This window comes from Copadichromis virginalis, linkage group LG12 (genome assembly GCF_057382275.1).
Source record: "Copadichromis virginalis isolate Kocher_CV1m ecotype Utaka linkage group LG12, C_Virginalis_male_GT1.1, whole genome shotgun sequence".
In the NCBI taxonomy this organism is placed as follows: Eukaryota; Metazoa; Chordata; class Actinopteri; order Cichliformes; family Cichlidae; genus Copadichromis; species Copadichromis virginalis.
In genome coordinates, this window is record NC_140629.1 from 36,358,031 (window position 1) to 36,382,633 (window position 24,603).

The following is a 24,603-nucleotide window of genomic DNA, read 5'->3' on the forward strand; positions in this document are numbered from 1 at the left end:
TTTTACCATCACACAGAATTTAAAAATGATATCTTGAAAAGTGTTAACTGCGAACAAACAAACAGACAGACAGAGCCGATTACATGCTACCTGCGTGATTATGGAAATTAAGTTTTAAAAAAAATTCTCCCACTCACTCTTATTTCATCTTGTTTTCAGAATAATCGCATTGCATTTTTTCTAAAAGTACTGAATAGTTCCGCTGTACATGTGTTTGAGTTTATAGTTCATGCACTTTCCCCACTTAAACTTAATCCTGGGTTAAACTTAATCTTGTCTCTGAAATAAATAAATAAAAAATAACAGGTGGGTGAAAATCCCAAAGCCATCAACATCATCTGTTTTGCGTTGACAGGCGTGGCAGTGAAAGGGTTACGAGTCACATGGTAGCGGGTGGTATTATCAGCCCGGGGCTGTAGAAAAAAGAAGAAGAAAAAAAAGAAAGTCTATCTGGAGAAAAAAAACTGAGAACAAAGAAATCTGTCTATATAAGTTGCCCCAGATCCTGCGGCGGTGTGACTCCGGGCTCTGCACTGCGCAAAACAGCTCTCCTGTGCACCACCACCACGGCTCCGATGGCTGCAATGATGCGGACTTCTCTGGTCGTGTGCTGCTGTGTTTTTGCGCTGCAGTACTTACAGGTCATGCTTTGTCTTCCAGCGCGGGGGTCCAGCAGGTACAAAGAGGCACCGGTGAGTTGGAGCACGCCTGTTTTTTCCCCATTTTTGTAACTTGTCGCCGAGTCGAAGCATCCGTGCTTTTGCAGAAGTTTGTAAACTTTGAATGAGCGGTTCAGCTCTGACACTGTTGCACGTATCAAACATGACTTGTTGCTTTTCATTTTGAAGGACTGTGCAGTGTTTGCTTTCTTCATTCTTTCTGCTGCTACAATCGGCCCCAACGCCCCCTAAAACACACACGGACACATGTGCACACAGTCGTGCACAATAGCCCGCTTTACCGTGCAGACTTTAGAGTCTGCTCCAGAATAAACACGCTATTAATTGTTGCATAAAAACGGCTTGACTTGAAATTACTTCCAGGTTTTCTTACGTGTTTCTCCAGCTGCAAAAGTGCTCGCACGTGCACGCGCGTGGCTTTCAATCATCACGACCAATGACCTTTGTGTTGTAATTAAGAAAATGGCTATTTTAGGGGCGCACAGCAGTTGACCTGTCACTGTAATTAGCCCGAGAGCTGCTCTTACTTTGAAGAAATTACTATCATCACTGTTTACTTTTTGTCTGCTCAGCAGCAGCATCCACGAGCGTGACTGCAGCCAAACCTGACGTCTTCTGCATTGCATGCACGCAGGGTGACAGCAGAGTGTTTTGGTTTTGACTCAGATGTAATGAGGATCTGATGGTTTGGGAGGAGGGAGAGAGAAAATAAAGGTTGCAGGGTTCCTGCAGTCTGTCTGCAGGGCAGGAAGCTGTAATAACAGCTCTTAAAGGCATTTTGTCAACAACACCATAAAAGTGAGGGGTCCTCCATATGGCCCCGGCATGATGGCGTCTTTCTGTCATTGTCATGTGCTGTGGTGGCTTTTCTAATTTAGCAGTTGTTTGGTCTGTTGCCATTATGGGGGACTTGACCACATGCTGCAGTGTTGTTTAATGTAACTATTTATTCTAGCATTGTAATTTAAGATTCAGCTATGTTTACTACTCCTTTAATCCGTGTTTTTATTTACACGGCTCCTCCTGCATCACGTGACTCCTTTCTAGATTATTTAACTGTTATTTACTCAGTGAAGGCCTGTTTAACACGGATGCTTGTTCTAAGGAATGTCCTGTTTATAGGTATACAGCAAAAACGCATTTTATCAAAACAATCTGGCAGCTCGCATATGCAGTTACAGAGAAGAACGTAATCCTTACCCGGAATAATGATTACATTCTGCTGATTACAAGTTAACAAGAATTTTTTAACCTATTTTCAGATGTGTAGAGTAAATAATGTGCATTATGTTTTACACACAGTGCAATTTGGACAAAAGTTGCACAGCACAAGATGTAAAGATTTCCTGACAAGAGATTTCCAGAGAAATAAGAATACTTTAAGGCAAGTGTATCTGTCAGCTGGGAAATAACAACCAATTGTTTCATGAGAAATGCAATGGCGAGTTTTGAACTTTAAAGCAGGGAAAGCTATTCCTGTAAAGGTCTTAATCCAAGCTAACACCAGGTCCTTGATCAGGTGAGAACATGCCAGGACTGGTCTACCATAACAGCAAGCTAGTTTGGTAGCAGGTTCATACACTTTGTTGTACGAGTCTTCAGGACTCGTGCCAGTGACTGCTGCCCTGGCATGATTTACTGGTATGGTTGGAATACAGCATTTATAAATATGTTGTCATTGGTTTCCAATTGCCTGTAACTCCGACTGAGCTCTTGATAACTACACTGGTAGCACGTCCTCTCCCTAATATTTATCCTGGAATGAGGGCCTTTTATTTATTACCAGGAAGTGATATTTTTCAGGCACGCACAACATAAACAGATTTCACTCATATCTGTTATGTGTAGTTATTTAAGAATTAAATAAATGAAATTATATGACAATGCAGCTTAAAAATAATGTTTTATTTTTACAACAAGATTACCCATTAACACTCTGCCTGACTCGGCTTAGGGCAGCTGGTTACTGTGTTTGTGCTAGTCCAAACACAGGGAAGTTGCAGAGTGCCCTCTGGTGGACAAACTATGCAACATCAGCTCATTATATGTTTGAATGGTGTTTCTCCCGGCTCTTTTTTTTTTACATAAAACTTTCCTTTTTCAGCTGTCACAAATACTAACAGCGATATCAGCAAATACCATCAGCAAGTAAAGAGTAGGGTCCAATTCTTCATCGATTTCTATACAGTCTGAGTACTTTTTGCAACAAGCAGACAGAATACGTTCATTGCTACACAACTGGAAACTAGTCTAAACAGTCATATAATCTTTAAGCATTTTCAACATTCAATATTTTAAGTTAAAGCAAGAAGTAACTTTCTAATGGCTGTTTAGGGTGCAGCAAAAATCAAGAATTCAAGTGAAAAATTAAGATAACATGAATCTGCTTACAATAATAGAAGATACCCAGTATTTCTTTTCTAGTTTTCTTAATAGTAAACAAGATTTTTTATTTAAGCAGTGGAGCAGTATTGTCTAAGACAGAAGAGCTATCCATGATCTGATGTCTGCTCTACTTTATGGTAACTTCCTCTCACTGGTAGAGGCAAGTTCTTTAGCCACACTTTTCTCCCACTGAATTACAGGAGACATTTAGGATGATGTAAAGAGGACGGTTCAGCAGGACCCGATTACAGCTCAAAGTGTGGGGTCTGGGTCTGGGTTATGCATATCTTTGTTACTGACTGCGTGTTACTGCTAATTCGCCTTGTAATCCGAAGGTTGCCGGTTCAAGCCCCGGGTTGGACAAGCTCGGTCATTGTGCTTGGGCAAAACACTTCACCCGTTGCCCACTGGTGGTAGTCAGAGTAAAGTATAGCTGGCTAAATCCACAAAGAGCAGTGAATATTGAGCTAGCAGCATTGGTCAGCTGATCGCAGCCTGACATGTTAACCTGCTGTTGTGCTTCCATTGTTTTGAATAATTTCACATATTGTTTTCCACATTCTTTCAATTCTTTCCTCTTTTTTAATTTAAAGTAATCAGACATCAGATCACTGCAGTGTTGTTATGACACATTGTCACGGTGTGAAGAAATATTGCTATACTAGCAACACATTGTCAGAACTATGTTGCACCTGTGGCGAAAATGGTTTTATGACTCCTGGTCATTTCATGGGAAACTGTAATCTGCAGTGTTGTCACTTTTTTTCTCTCTTTCTCTGTTTTTTGACAACAGAGTGAGCGATCACACAAGCCCGGGCAGGCCCGTGTGTCTGTGACATTCAGGGCAGTGGGATACATAGCGCCTGTTTTCTCTGGGGTAAGGGGGCCGTAAGAGCTAACTGTTTGCATTTCGCTTTTGTCAGCAAAACCGGAGTGCCCCTTGGTTTTCCCGGTCTGTTTTTTTCCATCACGTTGATGCCATTCAAGCAAAGGGATTGGCCGGGGAACCGTGAGAGCAATGGTGACATCAGAGCCAGCCTAGGTTCCCATCAAGCGGATCTGGGTCACAGCTGCAGCGGGCTGAAATTGTCGAATGAGACACCACAGGAAGGGGATACACTTAAAAACTTGTTATTTAAGAGGAGGAGCCTCATTCTGAATCCTTTACTGATAAGGTGAGAGGAGGTGGAGGGTATCAGACCTTTATATTTCCAGTTCAGGTTACTCTACTGACTGAATGCAATGTCTCCCAGAGAATTACACTGTATTTGTGTCTGTAGTGGGGCAGTAGGTGTGCACACACAAGATCAGACTTCATACTCTTGGACTGTTGCTGCAGGAGGTAGTTTCACTTTGCAGCCTTGGTGAGCTCGTCATAGCGGCACATGAACCAGTTGCCCACCTGCAGCAGTTTCTGGTTAGATGCAAGTGTAGATGCAAGAAAGCTGGATGACATCGAGGCTGTAACCTAAGCAGCGTGCCTCGAGGCAAACATTTTATGGAAAGGGTTGGGGGAAAAAATCGATATAGCAATGGTATCGTGATATTTTGAGTGGCAATACAGGAACACCAATTATCATTATTTTATTAAAATATTCTGGGATTACTATGAATAACAGGGTTCATTTCATTCATCAAATTTATGAGTTAATGTTAGCAAATCTACATTAAATCGGCTCAACAGAAAAACCTCCAACACAGAATTCTGGGAGTCGGAGTTCTGGCTGAATTCTAGGGCATCAAATACGTATGTCACAAAATGACACCCAAATCAGTTCAGAACTTTTATATAATGTGTTATTTATGGATTTTTGGTTGATATTTTGTTCGTCTTGGTTCAAAATAAACTAGAACTAAATGAAATTAGAGATTATTTATTTGTTTCTAAGTGAGGAAATCTACAAATTCAGCGAGGCATCAAAAAATAATGTAATCACAGACTGATATCAGACAGACTCCATCTTTAGTCTTTAGGTGTTAGTGAAAACAATAACTGAAATCTGATAACTTTATCTCATTAGATAAAACAGATAAAGACAAAGTTTTACTTTGAGGACATAATTTGCAGTTGAAAAAATGTGATTAAGCAGTAATTCACCATAATGCACTCAGCATGTGAGAATATATTAAAAATCGCAATAATATGTCACCGAGAGGGAAGCGTTGCAATAATATTGTAATGTGGGAAAAATCTGTTGATTCTCACTTATAAAGTATTCATAATAAAGTCTTTAAGACTCTAAGATGGATTTATGGATTTCTGTCTCAGGTGTTTTAGGAGCAGGTCTCACCTGTTGTTTTGTTGTCTTAAACTAAATAAAGAACAACTGAAAACTCAATTTACACAGTTCGAGCAGCACTGCTCATGCACCCAAAAAGGTTATGAGTGCATAGCCTACATATAAAAGTATATATAGCGACTGTATATAGTGATGTCACCCACTTGTTAGTATTGGCATGCAGCGTTTCAGGTTGGTGCTAAAGCTCAAACTGCGTTACTGTAAAAACAAATCTGTTGAACAATATTTGGATTTTACTGGTCCAGTCCCCAATAAAACTTGAGCCTGATTAATCTGTGGTAGGAACGTGACCAATCAATCACATCTGTTAGACACAGCGCATACGTTCTTCTCAAGAGTTAAACACCTTCTGGTGCCAGATTTGCTGTTTGTTCTGTTAGAACCGTACACTAAGTAGTCGTGACTGATGCAGGCTGAACATCAGTCGGTGGTGAAGTTCTGTAATTGTGAAGCCTTGAGCACAGCATTTTTGCAGTCGCCATCTTGGTGTTTTGAAACCAGATGTGATGAGCGAGGGGCGAGAAACAGGGCACTGCACATGCTCATTGGCTAATAATTTGTGATTTGTGAAATGGCAAAAAAAGTGACCACAGTCGTCAGGGAAGAGTTTACAGAGCTCATGGATCACATGAGCTGGAGTCATGTCTCAATGAAAGGTGATGCCCCCCGCTGGCTGGTAAAAAAGTTGTCATGCCCTTCCCTATTGGCTTCACTTTTCAGGTCTGTAGGCTACGTGCATCTTTTCTACTGTCTATGAGCCAAATTATAGAAGCTTGCAGAGCAGTAGTAGTAGCATCTAGCTAGAAAAGAGGAGGAGAAGATTGAAGGCTGAAAGGCATAACAAAGATTTTAAAGATTTTTAACCCACAGCAGCTCAGAAACAGGTAAGGAAAAGAATTCAGGTAGCATAGCATAGCTACTGAAAAGGCCACTGCTTATTGGACATCCAGGACTCTTTAATGTTATCGTTTAAGTTCAGTTAGACTGCACACATGTTGTGTTTGGCCCTTCTTTGCCGTACGTGTGAGGTGTTTCTGTAGCTTACAGCAATGCTCAGTTAAAATTTATTTACACAACAAAAGTTAGAAACAGTATCAGAGCAAGATCAGCAACAGCCAGTGTGCATGCACTTGGCAACAGCGGGGCAGAAGAACCCCCTTTAAACAGGAAGTTTGGTGCCTTGCTGCAGGATTTTTCCCTTCTCTGGAAAGAAATCCTGTTCAAACTATAGTCCAGATGTTGAAGCCTTGTACCTGATGTCCTCACTTTAACTCTGGCACGTCTTACTTGTGTCGTTTACTTTTCTCTAAAAGCCGAATAGCAAATCACACCACAGTAACCTTAAAGAAAAGCCAGCTGATTTTCCTGGTAGTTGGCTCTCCTGGGGGTTTTCTCTAATTAATAATCACAATCAGCAGTGAAATCATCCTGCGGCCAGGCGAACAGGAGATCTGCGAGTCTGAGGTCATATGAGGAAGCCTTTTGGGTTTTTTTCTTGACAGGAAAGATAAGAGATTCAAGCAGATGCCCAGATAGTTTGTATCACCTTCAACTGCCGGGTGTTTCTGATCATCAGAAGATAAATTGGATTAGCGAAGTAAGAAGGAAGATAACAAAGTATTTCTTGATGAAAAATTGTTATACTCCCACCATCCCCACCCCCACCCCCCATCTAGTACAATAAATGTTCTCCTACTGTAAGCAATCCTTTTCCCCGTTGTTTCAGTAAGAGCACACCCTTCAAATTGAATCCTTATCTGTCTCCTCAAGTAAACACTCACTTATGACTTACTTCCTGTTATCTGGATTAGGTTTAGACTGTTTCTTTTGGATACTCAGATATCATGTTGATGAAAAAATCTTTACACTTCTTGTTTTTCTGCCATAAAAAAGACCATTGTTTGAAGCACTGGCAGCATCACCTGTCGCCTCTTTGAAACTTTTTTTTTTTCACCCTGGGGTCCTTTTTCCTTTTCACCAGTCTGTGCTACTCTCTGAGTTTCAAGAAGATGTTTTCATATCAAATTTTATAATTTCCTTGTTTTATGTAGCCAATTTCCTTTATACTTAAGCTGCAGTTATAGATTTTCTACGGTCCTTATTCAAAACACATGTTGTGTGGACGTAATTCACTCTGCTGTACTGAAGCAAAGGGTCTATAAAAATGTGACTTTTTCAGAAGAATCTCCCCCAGATGCATTTTTTAATAAAAACAATGTCTATCCTAAAACTACAGTTAACAAATCTGGCAAATATATACAGTAAATCTTGAGCCACTCCTTATTTCTTTATATTTTGCTTCCAAGGAGACTGGCTGTCCTAAACTCTGACTATAAATCATCGAAGCATAAAAAGACACCGAATTTAAGTGATGAAATAATGTTGTGTTTTCCAATAACAGACGACTGAGCAAAGTAACAATTTCAAATTGTATCTTTTAGCACTTTGTTATAGCAACTCAACACAAAAACACATTTCCCCCCATTTCTTTAGCTGAATCTATGAAAAATGCCAGCGATAACACAGTTTAAATTAGGCATAAAATAGTATATTTTTCATGGTATTATGGAGTGTGGTTCAGATGCAGAGAAAAGTGAGTGAATATCTACGTTTGTGCTTTTTTGGTTGGTAATTGTAACATTTTTACTGTGTTAGACTTTTATTCAGTATTTTAGAGGTGCATTTCTTGACTCCAGCTGTGTTTGTTAGCGTTTGAAAGGTTTTGTCTGCTGTGATGGTGAAATAATTATATAAATAGTATGAAATTGAACAAAAGAGTTAAATTTATAATAGGAACTCTCCTTCGATCAGTGTCTATGCTCTGTGTCTGTCAAAGACTATACAAAAGGACACTAAGGAATGTCAGTGGCCCAGCAGAAACCTGGCTTTAAAATTTAAAGTTAAACCAGTCATTAAACATTCACAAAAAGCTGAAGTATAAACATATAAACTAAAGTAATCACAGGTACATTCCTCTGGTAATTTCCTTCTTCAGTTAAAAAATATGAAGTTGGAATAACTACTCCAGAAGTAGTTGCATGTGCTTTCACTAACAGCTTTCCCAAATGTCTGTAACATATTAACTGAGGGACCTCTCTGCTCGTGTGAAGATGTGCTGTGGATGAAAGTGTTTTTCTTCTTCAAACGAGTGGAAACCATCTCCCTGGAGGTTCTCTGTCACATCAGTGACCCGGCGGGGGGTTGTGGTGGATTTGTTGTCAGACTGGAGACGCTCTTCAGACGCACCGTGCCCAGACTTGTCTCTCTGTGCTCTCTAAATACCACTCGCAGATCTCCTGCACTGCTTCTTGCAGATCTTGTCAACACTGTAACCAGAAGCTAGATGTGTCCGTGCATGTAACGGATGACCCCCTTCGCCGCCACCATCGCACACCCCCTCCACATGCTCTCAGCGTGAGTGAGCACCTTCGGGCTTTTTGGAGATTTCGTGTCTCATCGCTAACTTGCATTCTCAGCAGAAAGTGACAGATTAATTGTCCTGAAGGTAGTTTTTCATTTCTTTCTCAAACATCATCACACACTCTCCTGGCAGGATTTCCATTGTCTGTGTGTGCACACCTGCAACATCCAAGTCTCATCAGCAAAGTTGTGGAGGTGGCATCAAACAAAGCGGTCTTTCATATAACTGAGCTCAACCTAAAATGTTGGTAAGACAGAACACGTTTATCCTAAAATATACCCCCAAAAAACTCATTGTTTTCCAAAGATTCTTCTTTTAGGTTAAATATATGCTGTTTGGAGCTGCACTCTGAGTCTGAAATTAACTTTTTATCTGCTGAAGATTAAAAATCCATCAGCTTGTTTTCTAACTGGGAAAAATAATACGTCAGATTCTGTTTCACTGCATTTCATCAACGACATCGGCTAAGATATCATCTCGAGTACAAACTAAAACACATTTAGGTGAAGATAATACCTGTGCTTGGGTTTAACCTTGAACGTCAGTGAACCTGTTAGGAATCAGGCACATTTATGACTGCGGGGTCACGCGGGTCAAACAGTCCATTTGACACACAGCTGGGGAGGCTTAGTCTTCAACAGGATTTCTTTGAAATGACCAAGCAGTGCCCCCCACACCCCAACCCCGTGTACCCAGCGCCAGGTATAGTTTTACGACCCTGAAAGCCGACACTCGCTCACCTCAGCACTGATGTGATTGGGATCAGGTGGGGGGCAGCTTCAGTCTAAACTGTCTCGTTTAGAGCCCGGGGTTGGCTGGTGTCCAGGTGATTCACAGTTCAAATCCCCGTCATCAACACAAACCACAGAGGCTTCGTGTTGTCCTGTCAGCAAAACAGCTATCGTTATTATGTTCAAACACCTGAGATGATAACGACCAGGGGTGGAAAAACAACCAGGCAAAGATTGTAACTTATATCACAAAATACCTTTAAAGTTTTTTGGGGGGTTTTTAAGTTAGCCTATGTGAGGCTTGGGGATGGTTTGCACAGAAGACATTGCCCCAGAGCTGCCTAAAGGTTAGAACAGGCCATGACCTCTTATGATGATGAAAAGGTGTTTTAAATTGAGTTTTTATCTGTCTGCGTTGCTGCATTGTGCTTGTAATTATCACTTGCACAGATAAACAATCTCAAGAACAAAAACACGAGCAAGAGGTCAACCTCAGTGACTCCAATTTACCGAGGTGAGGCCTAAAAGACGGATAGCAGCTGCAGTCATTTGTGTGGATGTGTGTCAGTTAAAGCAGCCACAGCGCTAACTTTAAGCCTCACCAGTCTCCAAAGGGATGAGTCATTACAACAAAAACATCCATACAGTTAATAAGGCGAAGGGAACTGTACATGACGACAAAAACCTTTTTTTATGCCGGGCTGCAAACATATGTTTCTTCTGCAAAGTTGGACATGTTAACATGGGAATCTGTGGCGATTGACTCACTTGTGGAGACAGCCTCAAGTGGCCGTTAGAGGAACTGCACTTTTTGGCACTTACCAGCTGTACTGTTTTACTGTTTCTGCTTGAGGCGAACTGGCAGAGAGGAAGTGAAACATCAAAAGTGCAACAGAATGACCAAAAAAATGAAAACAAAACCTCAAAGCCATGATAAAAAAAATATCTGATACATTTTGCATAATCTGTAATTGAACTAAATGAACATGAACTCACAGGCTTTGCCAAGTAAGATATGTTCTGTGCTTGTAATGTTTTCCTCCAGTTTAAGATCAGCAGCCATTAGATAGATAAGTTTCAGAACACATCGTATCGTGATAAGGGTCTTGTTGTTTATCTGAAGTTTTTGTTGTCAGTATGAACTGCAGGAAGGCAGATAATAGCGCAGAGACAGAAAGCTCGCATCAGACTGGTGCTCAAGGAAGAGCAGAAAGAAGCCGAACAAGGTGTAAGCTTTCCAAGGGTGCCTTCGAAATCTCATGGGGGGGGGACTCTGTTTAAAAGGCCTTTTTGTTCAGTCGTAACAACACTAACAAGCCATTTAAAGAAAAGCTGCAGGACATGAGTAGAAACATTCCCCTGAACACGAATAAGGGCTTTCTGCAACAAAACAAGCAGCTGAAATCTCCTTTAAACAAAGTGAAACGCGGGAGGTGGAGGGCCGTGTATGCGTAGTGTTTGTTCTGCAATCCAGATCCATCAGTCACTGCGTTTCTGCAGTCTGGAGCACATTCCACAAATCCTGCTGGGTTTTGTTCCCCATAACCTACCTAACAGCGACACAGTAGAGTCCTGCAGAGCAGAGCGAGTCAGGCTCATTTAAGCACAGCACATGCACCGCTGTGACCGTACTCAGATAAGCATTCTTCGTTTAATTATTTTGCTTTTACAGGTTGTGTGGCTTTAATGGGAATTCATGTTGGGCTTTTGATATAGTAAAGGTTAGACCTGGCTTTCTGTCAGCACTGCAAAACCTCTGTAACATCAAAGTAATGATGCACGACGGGTTGAAATACATTTTGGCCTTTTAATTTTGCAATCAGGTGACATAAAGTTTTGCAGAACCCGTTCACTGGATAGCTTTGTTTCATTATCCTGCACCTTAAGTGTAAATAAGTAGCGTCTTCTTTCTGTGGCTATAACTGCAAAATCCTCAGTCATAATGAAGCATTTAATTTAAGCAGGTTTAATGCTTCATGTTTGATTTATTTCCTCTGTCAGTGGTGAAAACTCTTAAGGAGAACTTTTTTATGCTTTTCCTTTCTGTCTTTTCTGTCATATAAAATGGTTTATTGTCATATTAATGAACATGGCCCAATTGTCAGAACGTGTATTATTATTATATTTATCTTGGTTCACCCCTCAGTTCATCCCCAGTCTCAAAATGGCGTTTGTTAGCTCCTCTCGCCCTTCCTTTAAGCCACAAATTCCCAAAAAACATAGCCATGTATGGTGACAGTAACCACCAACACACCCAGCTGAAGTCTATCTGTGTTTGAGGTCAAGGTTACCTCAGTGCAGTGCTCTGCTGGGTTGCACATTCTCACGGACAATCAGCATTAGAGGAGGCAGGAACCAGAAACCCTCAGAAGGACACCAATGAGAAGAAGAATTAAAACAGCAAAGCTGGAAAGACCGCAAAGGAACCAGAGCAGATCAAAAAACCAAGGTCCAAACAGCAGGTTAAGAGTGAAGATGTGCAACCAAGTGCAGTGAGTCTAGGAGCAAAGCATAGCAGTTCCACTTTCTGAGACAGGAGTACGGGTAGCCTCACACAGATTGCTGTCTCTTCATTGAGTTTCTCTTCCTGAAGACATATTCAAACTCCACTGCTTTAACTGCAGTTTGGCCCTTGCTCTCTTTTGCAGACTCAGTGAGCTTAGCATAGCAACACTTAAGCCTGGTCTCCACCTGCCGCAGGTTCTGGGTCTTCTGATTGGCTGCCTAAAGCATAAAGTTTAATAAACAGCAGGTAGGTGGAGCCATTGTGGCAGAGATGACTATATTAGCAATATCCCTTTCCTGTGACATAATTCAGATCAAAGAGTAGAAAAACTGCATGAAACTGAAGATTTAGGGCAATCTGAGTCTTGTGTTAAATTGACCTTATCATTTTGAATTTGGGCCATGTTTAGTCTGAGCACCAACAAACGTAACACATATTTTAAACTGGTTTTAAACTAACAATGAGTCTTAAAAACCTACAGATCTCCCACCTTTTATATTAATTGTGCAGCAAAAGTCTCATCTTGAAACATCCCACAAGCATGTAAACTGATAACCAAATGCTAATTCCTAAATGCCAAGGAGAACTAGTGCTCAAAGGGAAGATGCATCCATCCATGCATGCTTCATTATTTCATAAAAGGACAATATCCGCAAATGTCAGAGCTGCACTGGCCTGCGGGAAGATTCACGGGCACTGATAATGGAGGTAATTTGTTTCATCTGCACGTATATCGATAGTGTCTTTTCCCACAGGTTTTTCTGAGTGGCACCGGAAAAGGAAATGCACATCATTTTGTGATAGGATGAGTACACCCAACTGTTCCCTGCAACTGCAGAGCTGCAGATGCAGTTTTGCTTTAGGCTGAGGACAGAGTGAGATGAGGAGGTGCAGATGGGATAGATCCGCTCTGTAATTTGCTTCTGTGGAAATAAGCAGAGGCATTTCCTCTTGATCTAACAGGGGGGAGGGTGGTATTAATGATAATGGGACATTCTGAGACCAACTGGCTCTTAAACTGAGGAAAAATACATGACTCAGTGACCTGATTATGAGGTTATGCTGTCATTAACCTCGGGGTTCAAAATGATGATGATTCAAATCCAGAGAACATTGACCTCTGCCTCAGGGCTTTCTGTAGTTTGTTTTTGCTTCTCTCCCTTCTTATTACTTATTTTCTTTGTCTTGTTTCTTCCTTTCTTCTTTGTTGTTTTTAACTTTATGTCCCAAGTCATCATAGTCAACTTATAGTTGGATTATCACTCAGTTAGCCTCACACATTCACATTCCCTGCACCACGAATCATAACCACTTTTGGTGAATTTGTAGCAACTTCACAACTGATAAGATGCACATATTATAGCAACAACTGTGTGTGTAGAGCCAAGCATTCACCCTCTAACAGCAAACTTTAGGTCATTCAGACTGAAACATTAGCGATTGCCTGCAGAGGCAATGAAAAATGTTGTAAGGCTTCTGATAAAGCCAGTAGATATCAGAATAAAGCAACACTTCCTCTTCTATGCGTCCATCAGAGTTTAATTTAAGACTATATATGCAGAGCATTTCTAAAAATCTGGTTTTGAGATTGCATATCAGCACATGCCTCTGTTGCTCTCCACAGGGAGAGTTTGCCTGCATGCACTTGAGAACTGCGCAAATGGGATTTGCAAATACTTCTTTGACTAAATACTGAGTAGAAATGGAAACCTAAAAGGGGGGCAGCTGTGGGTCAGGAGGTAGAGTAGGTTTTCCACTGATGAAAGAGTCAGGTTTGAAAAGTCACCAGTTCTTTCACGTGCTAAAAATGATTGGTTCAAGCATGGGCAGCACAGTGTGGGACCACCACATAGCTACAGCACACTTAATCTAAGCTGTCATGTTTCTGCATTTCCATCTAACGCCATGACATCATATCTGGCTTCACTAATCTCACAAACAGCTGCAAACAAAACAGCAATTGTAAAAATACGGGCTTATCTAGTGGGTCATCGGAAAGGCACCATCTTAACAACTGGCCTCCCGCTGCCGTCATCTCAGTGAGGCCTTGTTCTGCTGAAGGTCTCTTCCTGTTAAAACAAAGCAGATCTTTTTCACTTCCGCACTGGCCTTTCCGTTAAAGTAAAACCTGCCCTGTGGCTGATTTTGTCGTGAAACTGAATTGAAGTTTATTACAACCACAACATTTTTAGAAGTGCAATGACATTATACTTTAATTGCCAAGATTTTTTTTCTTTTTTTGTCTTTGATAACATCTGGAGGAAGTTTCTGGTGTTTCTGGGCAGTCAGTCTTCTGTTATCGAGCAGCACATACTAAACAAACATCCGATAATTCTTTCTTCAGATATATGAAACAGTAGTTTGGAAACAATCAAATATTGTTATTTGTGTAATTGTGCCTCTTATTAATGCATCAATTCTAAATAATTGCCAAATTGGATGCAATTACATGACAGACTTCAGTCTCCCTGTTAATTAATATGCATTGCTCCATTTAACTAAAATAAACATAAGCTTAAAGGTCAATTTTGTGTGTTGGGCTGTGATATCAATTGCAGGAGAAACTGGGGCTCATGCAAACTCTATATTGCCGTGAGGCCTATGTAATCAGATTAGGTAAGTAATTGTGTCAGATTGCTTTTAGTTCAGTGGGTTAAGCTACTACTTACAAAAAGCTGCCAAGTAATTTGTATTCACTGACATGTTCAAAGTAATCTGATCCAACCCTGCCTACAGCAAACTACTAAGTACTGACCCACAAGGTCACGCACAGACATGCCGAGTTGTCCCTGCCTATGAAAGCATGACGTTGTCTAAATGAACCACGTTGTTGTTTCAGGTCTCTGAAAACTTTCAGGAGCTGAAGAAGAGAGCAAAAGCACCTCAAACTCAGGAACTGGTTAAAGAGCCATACTCATTGACAAACAGCACATTGAACCATCCCCGCTGTGGCGTACCGGACTACCCCACCAAGGAAGAGTGGCGGCACCGGGGGCGATACCGCCAGAGACGCTACACCCTGTATGGACAACGCTGGGACAAGACGGACCTCACCTATAGGTACACACTGGGGCCCTTAGCTGTGTTGTAACTATATGCTGTGTTTGATCATAAATAAAGCTTACAATAATAAAACGTGAACTTCTACAGTCCCGAGAGAACTCCGTGCTGATGTAAGCCACGGGATTCATCCGAAATGTGCAGCTGAAAAAGCGTCCTGCAGTGTTACCATTTGGTGCACGAACATACGATTGTTTTTCTGCTTCAGCAGGCGGCTTTTTCAGACGAGAAAAAAAACTGTTTTCTCAAACCCGAACAGCAGATGGACGCAGTTAGAGATTAGATGGTGAATATGGTGGAGTATTTAGGAACAATGAGCCAAATATAGAGACTGAGAAAGTAAAGGAATTGTAGCGTCTTAGTAAAGTGTTTGGACAATGATCACAACACTTCAGTGCAGCCTGGTATTGATCCTCCAAATCTCGAAACATCATTCTTCCAAAAGATATTCATTCAAGTGGTGAAGGAGTAGAAAGCTATGACTGTATGGATGTGGGTGATGTCCACTCTCATCAGCATAAAAATACTTCATCACTGGATAAATGTGATCACTAAGAAATGCTTTGCAGTGACGTTTCCCTCCATCAGCTTTTAAGTGATGACACATTAACCTGTTTTCAAGTTAAAGTACTGTGTGTCATTATACCATTATACAGTTCATGTCTTGTGTACCTTTAGCTCATTTTTTAAAAACCTCAGGACCCCAACTTTTTGGTTGCAAAGCATTCAAAAACAGGAACTTCACTGATCTTTCAAATGAAACCTACTCCCTCTTACTTGTACACCCAAAGGACTAATTACATGCAAACAAAATGCAATGAATTCATCAACACCTCCCATGTAAATTGGGAAACAGGGGGCACCTGGATTTGAACCAGAGACCTCTTGATCTGCACTCAAATGCTCTACCACTGAGCTATACCCCCTCAGCCAGTCACTTTATGCAGAAGGTAGACATAGGTTCCAGTCTTGGAAAGTGAAGGTGATGTTGCTGTGCCTTACAGCTGCATTCTTTGAAATGAGCAGCTCCAGAGTTATATAGAAGTTTTTGAGAAAATAACCTAGTTCTCATTTCAAGTGTCATCACTTTAAGTTAATTAATGGACATCAATTTAAAGTCATGTCTCGTCTACTTAAATTCGTGTTGACTCACTTCCTCGTTCCCATCTCCACTGGGAGACGAGGAGTTGAGCATGTGCAATTTGGGAAACGATAATGGGAGAGTCTCCCAGTTAAAGTAATATACACAGTAAGGCACAAGAATATGGTTTAGGGGAGAGGTTGGGAACTCAAGGCCCAGTGAGCCTTGGGGTGCTCCAAGGAACAGTCCTTATTTAAACATATAGTTCTTATTTAAACAGGGGGCATCCGGATTTGAACCAGAGACCGCTTGATCTGCTGTCAAATGCTCTACCACTGAGCTATACCCCCACAGAATGGGCTTGACTGTTTGCAGAAGATGGACATAGGGTCCAGTCTTTAAAAGTGAAGGTGATGTGGCTGTGCTTTAAAGCTGCATTCTTTGTAATGACCAGTTGTATAGAGGTTTTTCAGAAAATGAACCTAGTTCTCATATCAAGTGACATCACTTTAAAGTCATGTCTCTTCTACTTAAATGTGTGTTGACTCACTTCCTCATGTCTCTTCCGTGTTCCCATCTCCACTGGGAGATGAGGAGTTGAGCATGTGCAATTTGGGAAATGATAATGGGAGAGATTCCCACTTAAAGTTAAAAAAAATATACACAAAAAAGCACAAGAGTATGGTTTAAGGGAGGAGTTGGGAACACTGGCGCTTGAGGCCTGGAGTTCCCCACCCCTGGTATAGGGCATGGCCCCTTTTTCAATCAACCATTGTCCATTGATTTTTTAGTCAGATAGGTAGCATTTAAATAGGAATTTACTAAAGTAAAATAATCCTCATGTATCTTATACTTTGTGCCAGCCCTTGTTTTATCCACTGTCTGCAACATTGTCTTAGGCTTCTCCTTTAAGAGAACTTTCTTCTGATTGGCTGACCCCAACCAAACAAAAGGTTACGCCCAATTCGCACCACCCATTATGGCCATATTTGGTGGTTGCCATATAGTGCAGCTTGGAAAGTTGTTTTTTTTTTTCAACTTAAGCAAATAAATGAAATGAAAAACAGCTCTTACACAAACAGGGGGCACCTGGATTTGAACCAGAGACCTCTTGATCTGCAGTCAAATGCTCTCCCACTGAGCTATACCCCCACATTCTGTTAGCGCTATTGACTGTATACAGAAGATGGACATATGGTCTTTAAAAGTGAAGGTGATGTGAATGTGCTTTAAAGCTGCATTCTTTGTGAGGTCCGGCTCCAGAGTTACATAGAGGATTTTGAGAAAATAACCAAGTTCTCATATCAAGTGACATCACTTTAAGTTAATTAATGGACATCGATTTAAAGTCATGTCTCTTCTACTTAAATGTGTGTTGACTCACTTCCTCATGTCTCTTCCTTGTTCCCATCTCCACTGGGAGACGAGGAGTTGAGCATGTGCAATTTGGGTATTGATAATGGGAGAGGCTCCCAGTTAAAGTTTAAAAAATGATACACAAAAAAGGCACAAGCATATGGTTTAGGGAAGGAGTTGGGAACTCCAGGCCCCAAGGGCCGGTGTCCTGCAGGTTTTAGATCTCACCCTGGGTCAGTACACCGGAATCAAATGATTAGTTCTTTACCAGACCTCTGGAGAACTTCCAGACATGTTGAGGAGGTCATTTAGCCATTTAAATCAGCTGTTTTGGATCAAGGACACATCTAAAGCCTGCAGGTCTGGAGTTCCCCAACCCTGGTTTAGAGGATTGCTATCTTTCGATTAACCAGTATCCATTGGTTTTTCAGTCAGATAGGCTGCATTTTATCCACTGTCTGTGACATTATCTTAGGCTTCTCATTTAAGGGAACTTTCTTCTGATTGGCTGACCCCTGCGAAATTCGCACCACCCAATATGGCCATATTGGGCATAACTGCCAAATGGTCCAGCTTTGAAAGGTTGTTTTCAACTTAAGCAATTAAATAACTAAATCAGTCTTTATTCAAAGAGGGGGCACCCGGATTTGAACCGGAGACCTCTTGATCTGCAGTCAAATGCTCTACCACTGAGCTATACCCCCATGTCCTTATTTGCTGCCTGTCATAGACTGTATATAAAAGATGGACACTGCGTGCAGTGCAGCATTTTGATTGTGGTCTTGATTGTTTTCCTTTAATTTGTCATCTAAGCATTAGCAGAGAGTAACAGCAGAGCTAAAAGAGAGAAAATACACATTCAACATATGAACATCACTCTGTGTTCACATCTTGTTCCTGCTCTTGAGACAGACTGGATTAAGGACATAAGGAAAATAATCAAAAATTACACAACCTACAGAGCACTTTCAGTCGTCAACTTGACCTTCAGAAAAAGGGGTGGTGCTTTTCTTTAATCTAAAGCCGTGGCACCATCGAGCGTCTGGCGGTCTGGCTGCTGCCTCTCTGTCTGGCTCACCCGGTGTCCCTTTCATTGTACTCATTCTTCAACCTAACACTATACGAAGACAGGCAGAGCGAAAGCAAGAGGTAGGAGGGTGATTTTAATAGCAGCACTGGCCACAATCTAATTAGATTCTGCTTCACAGGACCAGCTCATGGTGACACCTGACGGAGTGATGTGGTTTACCAGGATCAAGGCAACACCCAACTACGTCAAACTCTCACTGTTATGACCATAATAAGGCCCTCGTTCCTCCCCAGCCGTTGTAAATGAGTCTGATATGAGAGTGGAGCCATGCTAATGAGGCCCTGTGTTTATTTTTTATTCAGAACCAGCCAGCGTTTTGAGCTTGTGAGGCAAGCTCTGGCATGACACCGAAGTCAAGCTGGCTCAGCTGAGAGCGCTGTTGTTGTAACCGCTTGAATGGTTTTTAGATCAACTGAAAAGGAGGTCTCAGGTGGCTGCAAAAGGTTAAAGGATGGCAGGGCTGCGTTAAGGGAGATAGATTCCACGAGTTTGCTTTTTTTATATATGTTAGACTTCATTCTTTAACTTTCTTATGTTAAAAACATTTTGTCTACTGCAAGGAAGCAAAATAAGTTGTAAAAGGTTCGCTTAAACTGGTCTGCAGTGACAAACGTTGCACACACATGGAGTAATGACTTGTCAGTCATACAGTAAACCAAACCCTGCTGCTTTTTGACTGTAAAGGAGACAGAAAAACATCATAAAACCCACAGGGAAAGTGTTTCCTGTGGTCACTGCTTCACTTCAGGACTTCTAAGGAAACAAGAAGTCGTCCCTTTAGGAAGAATGCTGGTTTAAGTCACTTCAGGTATATCTTTGGCTTTTAACCCAGAAGCTGCATCCATGTTTATACAGTTTATGGTATTAAACAGCAATTTATCCAGCTGTTACAGAGCAACATCATTCATTTGGAAACAGATCGACGCAGTCTAAAGTTCTCTCTTTTTGCACTGCTCTCCACCAAGTCTGAGAGCATGGGCTGTGATAGTTTCACCTGCTTCGTTTAAAGTGCTCCAGTCACAGTCACACACTGGTGATGGCAGCTACATTGTAGCCACAGTCACACTGGGGCGCACTGACAGTCCAAAAGACTGAAATATGTATTTTAAAGGGAATAATTTATTATTTAGTAAGTACCTAAGTACCTAGGTCGTATTTAGATTTATTTATATATATCTTCTAATGTATAAAATATTTGAGCCATACAGGTAGATGTCTCTTAACAGATCAATACCTGTACACTTTGTATCTGTAAAAATACACTCTAAATTCAGAATCAGACACTTTTCATTTTTCAGTAAACACTCTGTTGGTATTTCTTTTCCCACACATCGAGGTTTAAGAATTTTTTTTACGCTATTTGGAGGGCAAACTAAAAAGGCAGTTATTGGGATGAATGTCTGGAGTTTTTACTGCTTGTGTGTCTCCAAATTAAGACCATATTTTCCATAAAACCCCCAAAGAACAGGAGCTGATAACGACCACTGTAAATAATGGAAACGTGTCCTGTCTTCTCGATTAGTTCCTTGAAGCAATGCACTAAATTCTTAGTGATGGGCTTTGTCAGCCGTTAATGTGCTCGGTTTTAAGTTGCTGTAGTTGCTTTGATTTGTTTGGTACAAATGGTTGCAATGGTTAGTTTCAGATGTTGCTTTTCTGCTGGTTTTAGTTGCCGCCATTGCCGTGTTCAGTTGAAGGCGTTACTGTGGTTGCAGCATTTGGCTTAGCTGCTGTAGTTGCCATATTTCACAGTCGCTTGAATTTTAGTGGTTAGTTTAATTTTTTTTGTAGTTTAAATGTAATATTGGTGTAGCTTCAGTATTAGTTGCTGTAGTTTTACAACAATTAACAGCAACTGTAGTTTTGTAGTCTTTGGGTAAGAAAAAGTTGCCCAAAAACAAGTGCACAGATGTCATGCTCAGAGCGAGAGAGGTCTGTTGCAAAAGCTCTGTCTCCTTTGCCTCTCCGTCTGTTGTGCTGCACATCCAGCAGGCCCTGATGACATGACCTCAGGGACTTGCTGGGGACGTATGGGTGAAAAATTTCTCTGATCCACACTGGCGCTTGTCCATGCAGAACTCTAAAAGTCAAAATCTTAAAGTGGACTCTAAAGGCAATGGGGAGCTTACTTTATCCAGAAGTCTCACAGCGGCAATCTGAACAACCTGCACGTGTTCCAGGGAGGTTTTGTTAAGACGTGAACAATGAATTGCAAAAACCCAGACGTGATGAAATAAAGGCATGAATAAATGAATCTCCAATTCAGAATGTGACACAGTGGAATTCAGCTTGGCAATATTTCTCAACTGATGAAAGCCAGAGTGAGCCAGAGACTTAATGTGAGCATCCAAAAGGAAGGCTGAGTCAAAAGTTACACTAAGATCTCTCATCGCTAGAAAAAGAATTTTGTTGTTGTGGAAATCATCTCAGCCACCATTATTAAAGTCTGGCTACAGGATATCTTAGGACTCTTACAATTGGAGAAGATAAAATTCTCCATCAGAGGCTCATCGGATAGATTTTTTACTTAAATACTTAGAAAAGTTACCAGCACGAGAAATCTCTCTGTAGTCCACCATATGACAGTGTACAAATTTTTCTGCTATTCCCAGCAGTGGCTGTTCTACCTTATAAGAATACTCTATTTAAAGATATTCCAGCATTATTAGTTTGTTTCGACCGAGGAGCAAGTAATCATTAATATTAATATTAATATTGTTACTATTGGTTAAGATTTATATCAATATTGATTAATGTTAAGACCTTGTTTTTTGAGGCTAGCAGATGTTAATGTTAATATTAAACTATAAGGATACGTAGTACTATCTTATTGTTGATTTCTTTTCTTGTTTTTTGTTTTGTTTTTTTTACTTTGTTTTGTTTTCTATGGGTCAATTCATTTTCTCTATAACATATTCATTTTTACATTATTGGGAGGGAGTGGGGGGTATTCAGGTACTCATCCCATTTATGTTTTTTTTTGTATGTTATAAAAAAGGAAAAGATTATTACTTCTATATGTACCTATGTGTTTTATGACAGTTTGGTATTGAAAAATAAAAGAAAGAATAATAAAAGTTACACCAAGGTTCCTGATATAAGATTTTTCAAATGTGGTAGGAGGCCTAGAGTTCCTCATCATTAAGTTGGATAAAATTATCTGCCATCCAACTTTTAATAGATTCAGCATCATCTGCACAGCACTGATAGGAAATAAAAGTGCTTGAAATGTACTAAAGAGGGAGTGGAAACAACAGAAACAACAAAAGGCCCCAAACCAGAACCTTGTGGCACACCGTAGACAAGAGAAGTGGAAGAAGACAGCTTAGCTTAAACAATGGAAGAGTTAGCCTGGTTTCATCCACTCATATGTCACATTAATGAACATTTTAGATTTTAATGTCTTTATACAATAGGAAGTTTAAAACCATAGTTTGTGGCTTGAGAGGACTCTTTACAGTGAAGCTATTCATTATGAACAGTCAGGTTGCGCGGTCTGGTACCACTGTGCCAAAAAATGTTATATAGCCAGGAGCGCTACATACAAGCTAAGCACGTCCTGACAGCTCTGAGCAATCTTCTCTGTGTATTCACAGAGTTCTAAAAAACTTTACTCATGTAATTCAAAAAACCTCATGTAAGTCTAGATCATACTTTACAGAATTCAAGTACCATTCCTGTTAAAGTTCTCCACTTAGCACCGTACAAAGTGTAGCAACACATGGACACACATTTGTGTCTTCTTTTAGAGTACTTTCAGTTAATGGGGTGTAATCTCCTTTTTAAACCCATGGTAACAACCAAATTCAGGTGTTTAACACTTCTGCACTGTGATGATTGGACAGTCAGGCCAGCTTGCTGCTTGTTTTCAGCAGTTATGCCTCTCTGCAGATGTTGCTGTAGTCCAGTGGGTACTTAAGCTGGAGATGTTTAAGTGTGTGGTTGCAGATGTTTCTGTTTTCGCAGTGGTTGCTTTACCTGTTGCTTTTGCCATTTATAGTTGTGCATTGCAGTAGTCACAGCAGGTATTTTAGTTGCAGATGTTGCTCTGTTTGCATGAAGAGGGTTCATGTATTTAGTTGAAGGTGATGACGTTGCTATATTTAGGTGCAGATATTTCTGTAGCTGCAATGAGCAGTTTAGTGGCAGATGTTTCCTGGTAGTTTACTAGTTGGTTTAATTGCTGTAGTTGCAGTGGTGCAGAGGTTAGCACATTTGCCTTACACATTAACGCTTCCTGGCTCCTCCCTGGGAGGAGACACAGCACCAGCCTCATGGGGTACTCAGTGAGCTCCCAGGGCCGGTCCCATGGATAATTGCGAGGGTTGCGTCAGGAGGAGCATCCGGTGTAAAATCTGTGCCAGGACAAACATTGCTATAGTGACCTCTCGGGATATAAGAACGCATCCGAAAGAAAGTTTCAGTGACTGGGTTAGTCAGAGTAATTACTGTGTATAGTTGTGTAATCACAGTGGGTAGGTTATTGACAGACGTTTCTGTAGTTTGCTAGTTGGTTTAATTGCTGCAGTTTCTTTAGTTTCAGTGGTCAGTTTCGTGTCAGTAGTTACTGTGTGTAGTTGGAGGTGATGCTACAGTTTTTTTGGTCGGTGTGGTTGGAAATGTTGCTGCATTCAGAAGACGTCCAAAGCTTTGCTTGCCAGAGGCTGTTGCTTCATACCAACCCCAGACAGCTGTGCATTTCCATAATATGTCACAGTAATCTCATTTACCGCAGAAGCAACATTGAGATTTGATGCAAAGCCAGTGTTGGTCCATATGATTTATGAAGCGTTTCAGTCTTCTTGGTAAAGCGTGATATTTTGTGGATTTTTGGTTTTATTTTGTGGGTTATCACACTGGGTGGTTTTATCTAAAAGGAAAGGGAGGAGATTTTACCGCAGTGTTTTGTTAGCAAGCCTGAGGGTAGAAGAACACCTCCCCACTAAAGAGACAACTGAAGATATCTGATTAAAAGGGGGATGCAAGGCTGGTGGTCTCACTTTGCTACTGTACATCCTGTGTGTGCGTATGTGTGTATGTAACACCTCTATTCATTTCCTGCAGGATTGATGGATTTCCTTGGCAGTTTGGAGAGGAAAGGGTTCGAGGTGTCTTTCGGGATGCAGCAAAGATCTGGAGTGACGTCACTCCGCTCACCTTTACCGAGGTCCGTAACGGACACGCTGACATTCGCATCGACTTCAGAAGGTGGGAAGAATTGCTGAAAAAAATATTAAAAAGATCAGGAGCAAATGTCAAATTACACCATGTTGTGAATTATAGTTAATTAGGCCTAAATATAAAACGTGAGCATCGTTACACCTGAGAAATACAGCTGCATTTGAGCTAGAATAATACAGTTTATGATGCGGTTATGCCACAAATCATGGTTAATAGACATTGCTTTAAAATGGCACTCAAAGGACACATTGTCTCCTTTTTCTTTAATATCTGTTGCCTTGATTCCCGCTCCTTGTGTTTTTTCCTCGCCTCCTCCACTTGCATCTCTGGTGGGAGGGAGTAAAGCAAAAAAAAAAGAGAAGCAGAGGAATTGAAAATGTGTAATTTGGTAAAGAAGAGGTTTTTTTCTTGCTGCCCCAAAATGCACAAAGACCCAACTAATCATTGTACAGGAACAGCATCCAAGATGTGCTAGCTTCAAAGTCAGGGGGCACCCGGACTTGAACCGGAGACCTCTTGATCTGCAGTCAAATGCTCTACCACTGAGCTATACCCCCACCTGCCAGTCCTTTGCAGAACTGACTTATATCTGCTTTCTTTGTAAAGTCCAGCAGGTCACCTCTGTATGCAAAAAGATAGTATAGAAGTCCATGATAAAACCTTTGCTTTGTAATTGCAGTAAACACTCTACACTAGTTCAGGTTAATACAAGATGTTTATTTCATGAATTATGTTCTCGTGCTATCATTTATTGGTTGATGAATGAAAACAATTTCTCAACATATCGGTAAATACCTAATATTGACCGATAA

General features: G+C 40.9%; 1 protein-coding gene and 5 non-coding genes across 6 annotated transcripts in view; 1 reads left to right on the plus strand and 5 right to left on the minus strand.

Moving 5' to 3' along the window:
• The first annotated feature begins 411 nt into the window (after positions 1 to 411).
• LOC146697560 (stromelysin-3-like) overlaps positions 412 to 24,603 on the plus strand; it is a 34,745-nt gene continuing 10,553 nt past the window's right edge. Inside the window, exons 1-3 of the mRNA XM_085476350.1 lie at positions 412 to 692; positions 14,863 to 15,083; positions 23,675 to 23,818. Coding sequence (XP_085332476.1) covers positions 576 to 692; positions 14,863 to 15,083; positions 23,675 to 23,818 — 482 coding nt within the window. The 5' untranslated portion in view covers positions 412 to 575. The remainder of the gene's footprint in view (positions 693 to 14,862; positions 15,084 to 23,674; positions 23,819 to 24,603) is intronic.
• Positions 15,938 to 16,009, minus strand: trnac-gca (transfer RNA cysteine (anticodon GCA)). The gene has a single exon. It is a non-coding gene; the product is annotated as a tRNA-Cys (tRNA).
• trnac-gca (transfer RNA cysteine (anticodon GCA)) lies at positions 16,443 to 16,514 on the minus strand. Its single transcript has one exon. It is a non-coding gene; the product is annotated as a tRNA-Cys (tRNA).
• trnac-gca (transfer RNA cysteine (anticodon GCA)) lies at positions 17,245 to 17,316 on the minus strand. Its single transcript has one exon. It is a non-coding gene; the product is annotated as a tRNA-Cys (tRNA).
• trnac-gca (transfer RNA cysteine (anticodon GCA)) lies at positions 18,153 to 18,224 on the minus strand. The gene has a single exon. It is a non-coding gene; the product is annotated as a tRNA-Cys (tRNA).
• Positions 24,277 to 24,348, minus strand: trnac-gca (transfer RNA cysteine (anticodon GCA)). Its single transcript has one exon. It is a non-coding gene; the product is annotated as a tRNA-Cys (tRNA).